The 5,495-nt window shown below is 36.0% G+C and overlaps 1 protein-coding gene across 1 annotated transcript; it reads left to right on the top strand.

Moving 5' to 3' along the window:
• Nucleotides 1–307: 307 nt before the first annotated feature.
• On the top strand, nucleotides 308–3,069 carry LOC102235729 (E3 ubiquitin-protein ligase TRIM21-like). Its single transcript, XM_005802089.2, has 2 exons — nucleotides 308–383; nucleotides 507–3,069. The coding sequence occupies exon 2, from the start codon at nucleotides 509–511 to the stop codon at nucleotides 2,132–2,134; it is 1,626 nt and encodes a 541-aa protein (XP_005802146.1). The 5' UTR covers nucleotides 308–383; nucleotides 507–508; the 3' UTR covers nucleotides 2,135–3,069.
• The last annotated feature ends 2,426 nt before the right edge of the window (nucleotides 3,070–5,495 follow it).

The following is a 5,495-nucleotide window of genomic DNA, read 5'->3' as shown; positions in this document are numbered from 1 at the left end:
TTGTTGTGAATTTTTCATTTTTCTGTTTTACAACTTTGAATCCACTGGCAGGTGAAACTGTACATGAAAGGAGTTTCAGACAGAAATACACCAGCAACAGTCAAAGAGGAATATAAATTATGCACAACTAAATAATCACTGGAGATGCAGGCCTTTGATATATAGATTTGCAACATTTTTTTTTCCCTTTGTGACCAAGCTCAGCTGAAAACGAAAGGTAGAGGGGGAAAAAGGTGCTGGCGGTGTGTGCCTGTTAAGGGTTAACTGTTTTCAGAGCAACGAGGAAGGCAGATCACATGACCAAAGTGAAACAGAAAGAAAAAGAAAGACGGGGACAAGTTTAAGCTTCTCTTACGAGTTTCACTGAAGTCTTTATACATCAGGTAATGTTTTTGTTTCACAAGTTTAAAGTCTTGTTTTATACTTATTTGTGGAGTTTTATATATGAACTTAGATGAACATAGAATTTTATGATATAAAACTTAATTCTCTCTTTTTTCTTCTAGAAATGGCTTCTGCCACAAGTCTAATGACTGATGATAATTTTTCTTGCTCTATATGCCTGGATGTGTTCACAAAACCTGTATCAATTCCTTGTGGACACACTTTTTGTCAAGATTGCATCACAAAACACTGGGAAACAGTTAATCGTCTCATTGAATGCCCGCTGTGCAAAGAGACATATCTCACCAAGCCAATGCTCCGGGTGAATATTTTCATTGCTGATATGGCGGAAAGATTCAAAACTGCAGTGAGAAGGAAGTCGTCTTCACCCCTTCAAGAAGCACTGGTTGGAAAAGTGCTGTGCAATCTGTGCATAGACCCTGCTGTGAAGTCTTGTTTAGTATGTTTTATGTCATTCTGCACAACACACCTGCAGCCTCATCAAACATTACCCAACTTACAGAGACACAAGCTCATCCAGCCAGTCAATGACCTCCAGAACAGGTTATGCAAGACACATGGCGAACCTTTGGAGTTCTTTTGCAGGGGAGATCAAATGTTTCTCTGTTTGTCCTGCAAAGTCAAAGACCATAAAACGCATACGGTGGTGACTTTAGAAGAGGAGGCAAAAATAAGAAAAACTAAGCTGGGGAAAGAAAAGGAAAGCACTGATCAAATGATCAAGACACGTCAGCAGATAATTCTTGACATTCAATCCTCTTTGGACAGGATCGGGAAAAATGCAGATCAAGCACTGTCATACAAAAACCATGTGATGGCTGCTGTTGCGGATTACATTCAGAGAAGCCAAATTGAGCTGACTGAGGTAATCAATACAAAGCTGCAACAGATTGAAAAAGAGGGGATAGATTTCACTACGGAACTGGATGCAGAAATTTTGCAAATAAAAGAGAAAAAAGAACAACTGGATAAAACTTCTCTCGCAGATGATGACTTCGCATTTCTCGAGAATGCCCTTTCTTCTACTGTATCTTCACCCAAGGTAAAGGACCGGCCCAATCTGAAACTTAACACTGCCGAGTTTGCAATACAAGACGCCATAGATGAGCTGCAGAGATCAGTCAAAAGTAAAATAAATACGCTGTGCGATCCTACCTTCAGAGAGAAGCAGCAGTATGCTGTAGATGTGACATTCGATCCTGACACAGCACACCCTTTATTGAATGTTTCAGCTGATGGGAAGCAAGTTGCCACTGGATACCAAAAAAGGAATGTCGACAACAAAGAAGAGAGGTTTCAAAAGGTCCTCAATGTTCTGGCAAAAGAAAGTTTCTCCTCTGGAAAGTTTTACTACGAGGTTCAGGTGAGAGGCAAAACTCAGTGGGATTTGGGAGTGGTGAGTGAGTCTATCAACAGGAAGGGGGATATCAGACTGAGTCCGAAGAATGGATACTGGACCATCTGGTTTAGAAATGGAAATGAGCTCACAGCCAATGCTGGCCCCGCTGTAAACCTGCCAGTGAGGCAGATACCTGAAAAGGTTGGAGTTTTTGTAGACTATGAGGAAGGACAAGTTTCCTTTTACGATGTGGACGCAAGGGCAACCATCTTCTCCTTTACGGGAAACAGCTTCACCACGAAGCTTTTCCCTTTCTTCAGTCCCTGCGTCAATGAGGGAGGAAAAAATTCAGCTGCCTTGATCATCACTCCTGTAACAACCAACCACTGAGAGACTGTTGAAGTTTCTGGGCAAGCATTGTAACACACTACAATAGCACAACCCAATTTTCGCCACAGTAATCCATCAGTTGCAGTTTTTATGGTACGGTTTGATGCTAGTCTCTCAAATTGAGTTTATTTTACATGACATGCACTCCGCAGGGTGAAAAAGAGAAAAAGTATCTGTGCAAGTTAAACTTGTTGTTCTGGCATCAAAATGTTAAGTTTCTGGTTTACATGTTCAGCAAAGCACTGTTAGGATGTTACAGTTTTAACCACTTGTGCAAGTTGTGACTGATATACATTTAATGAGAGTTTTACTGTAGCAACAGTACAAATACAATCAAAGAAAAACAATCCTTAATTCAATTCCTCAATTATGTTCAGATTTGCTTATGAGTAATATCCTATGAAATCTATTTCAAAAATTCACTTTGTTTTTGTTGGTCTTTTGTTCAGTGTTTTAGTTTTTAAATTATGTTTTAAAACATGCCAACTGTGCATGCGGTAGCTAAAACAAAAGGACAAAACTGGGCAATTAAAAGGAGCACTTCTGGATGACAAACCACTGACATGTGTCAGCACATTTTAATAAATGTTGTATTTCATGTTTTGTGTTGTTGCTTAAAGGCTGAAAGTATCAGCATTCTGGAAGTTACAGTTTAGAGATTCCATCAGGTCATAAAAGAGATGGAGAATTTTTCACAATAAACATGTAATGTTCAATGTAAATGTAGTTACCATTAAAAGTGTTTATTATTCAATTTGTAACATTTAATTAATACACTCAGAATGAAAACCTGACCTGATTGAGAAAACTGGATGCCATTTTGGGATTTAGCAATGCAAATTGTCCTACTTCACTTGAAAAAACATAGACAACTTCCAAAACATGTTTTTTTTGTAACCCAGTGTTATTTGTTGAATAAAGTAATCCTTAAAACATTTTCTATTGTTGTTTTTTTTTGTTTAAAATATATACAAACATTTTTTTTCAATCCAATAAAAAACATTTTGTAGCAAATATTTCTAATTGATTCTGAAGTTAATGAGCAGTCAAATTTCTTCAGGTTTTTTTTAACTGTCACTTATGTTACATCTTGCATAGTACAAACAAAGGACTGATATCATCCTGAGACTAAATAATACTTTTTTTTTACTACCATTGGTTAAATAATCACTTAGAGGTTTGAACATTAAGTGATGTTACAAAGCAGATTGCAAGCTTTACTGGTTTTTCTTCGACAACTGCTTGAATAACAAAGCATAAAAGGGAAAGCATAGCATATTTAATAACAACTGCAACATTGACCAAAGTCCTGTAGAGAGGTACACTATTTATAAAACAAATGCCTGAATATTTTTTATAGATCATCACAGTACTGGTAGTACTATATTACTCACTTTTAATTTATGAGCATAGATCAACATGAAAAAGGTACAATGAACACAAATGGACATTTTTGTTCAGATATTATTAGAATTTTAAAACTTGAACGCAAAAGAATAGTCTCTGTAATGTTATATACCAGAATGGCTGATTGCACAGAATACACAGCTGGACAGGTGGTGTATTCAAGCTACAGTTTAGCTTGAATGACTCTTCTGCAGGTCAGAAGAGTCATTCAAGTCATTCAGCTTTTGGCTATGTGGGGATTTTAATGTCAAGTTTTATTTATCTTGTTTGAATCAATAAAAATACAGAAGTTTTGTGAAGGTGAAATATGTTAATATATGCAAGTTAAAATAAAAATGCTTTTTGCCCAGAAGCTCAGAACACAATGCTTACATTGGGTGTGTATTGATGTGCTCAACATCTATGATCATTGTTAAACTAATGGATGTCTTATTACTTTGTTTAGCTCAGGTTAAGAAAATGATTCCAAGTTTGGCTTTTGTTAAAGTCTTATAATTCAAAAATATATGATGGTGCGTTTTAGTAGGAAATCATTAAAATCTAATCATATCCAAGAAAATCCATTGTTTCACGATATGTACGTTCACATTACAGCACAGACAAAAACCTGCAGTATAAAAACAACACTTATTTGTCATTTAATGTGATTCTTTCTGTTGATATCTAGGGCGAAGAGACAATAACTGCAGGAAGCAGCGTAAAAAGTTTCAGAACTCCAAATAATTACTTACAAATAATTGAATAAACAAGTGTTTTGCAAACTGTGCAGGAAAACAATGTATAACAAATTTGAAGATTCTTTTAACTGCAAACTTTATTTTCACAAAACTTTTGAAAGGTGCAGAGTTTTAAAGCTCTAAGGTCCAAGTAAATACCCGCCTTGCAGTACAGAAATAGTTTGGGCAAGTGGCCCAGCTCTGGCGGGTCAAGCACTCAGAAGATGCTGATCTTGGGCGAACAGCCAGGTGGAAAAATAACTGAAGCCCCAGTAGTTCACCAGAAGGCCTGGCTGGTTAGTGATTGAAGCACTGGAGTTTTCAGGAAATCTACAGTCAAGCAGAAGACGACTGCAGGTGAGGTGAGGAGCCAGCCTGCTGGTTCCTGCAGGTTCTGGACCTCAGCAGACTTTCAAAATGGACTGAATAGAACCGATAAAAACCCTCGTACTTAAACAGGGGATTCTCTACAAGACTCTTCTGCCAAAACTCAGACTAAATACACTTCAGAAAAAAGTGGAGAAAAAAAAGTTGACTTAAATAATAAGCAGCTCTGAAAAATTATTTTGATACCATAGATTACAAAATTTTATTTGAAAAAAATGCAATTTGGAATTTGTGATGGTGGTAAAAAAAATTGTCTTAGTGAACAATTCCAATATGTGGAACAAAGTAATGAGAATTCAACTTCTGTAATGGAAAGTGGGTTTCATAATTAGTAGATCTTCAAATTAAGGTGATAAGTCAATCACTTTCAAACTATGTTCAAAAGTTGTTCCAAATCAAAGAACATAATGTGAACATAGATGAAGTTGCATGTTTGTATACTCAATAATGACATTTGTTTTTAAATGGTGTACTTAGTTAAGTTTTGTCATTTCTAAATTTCTATTTATTTTTTAAAAAGTTATGATTAGTTAAAATCATCTCAATTTGTGTCTGAAAAAAATTATTTGTTTTCAACAGATTCTCTGTTTCACCTGAGCTGTAGACTCTCTCCCTAGAGCCTAAAAAATTACTTTCGAAACATCTATATTTACACAGATAAATTATCCCTCAATGGACAGTTACAGAGTATAGAGTACAAAAATATTTAGTTTTAGGAATGAGAAATGATGTGTCAAATAGTTTATCCAGCCAACATGTTTCTAACGACTTTTTCTCCCTGTGCTTCTTGTGACAGATTTATCAGTGTTAATTAAACAATAACTCTTGGTGTTACTTTGTAATGCTGGGCT

This window comes from Xiphophorus maculatus, chromosome 23, assembly GCF_002775205.1.
Source record: "Xiphophorus maculatus strain JP 163 A chromosome 23, X_maculatus-5.0-male, whole genome shotgun sequence".
Taxonomy (NCBI): domain Eukaryota; kingdom Metazoa; phylum Chordata; class Actinopteri; order Cyprinodontiformes; family Poeciliidae; genus Xiphophorus; species Xiphophorus maculatus.
Note: the sequence above shows the minus strand (reverse complement) of the source record. Positions and strands in the feature narration are given on the sequence as shown.

Bases quoted from the DNA above. Each gene is read 5' to 3' on its own strand.
- LOC102235729 (XM_005802089.2), top strand. From the start codon at position 509: ATGGCTTCTGCCACAAGTCTAATGACTGATGATAATTTTTCTTGCTCT.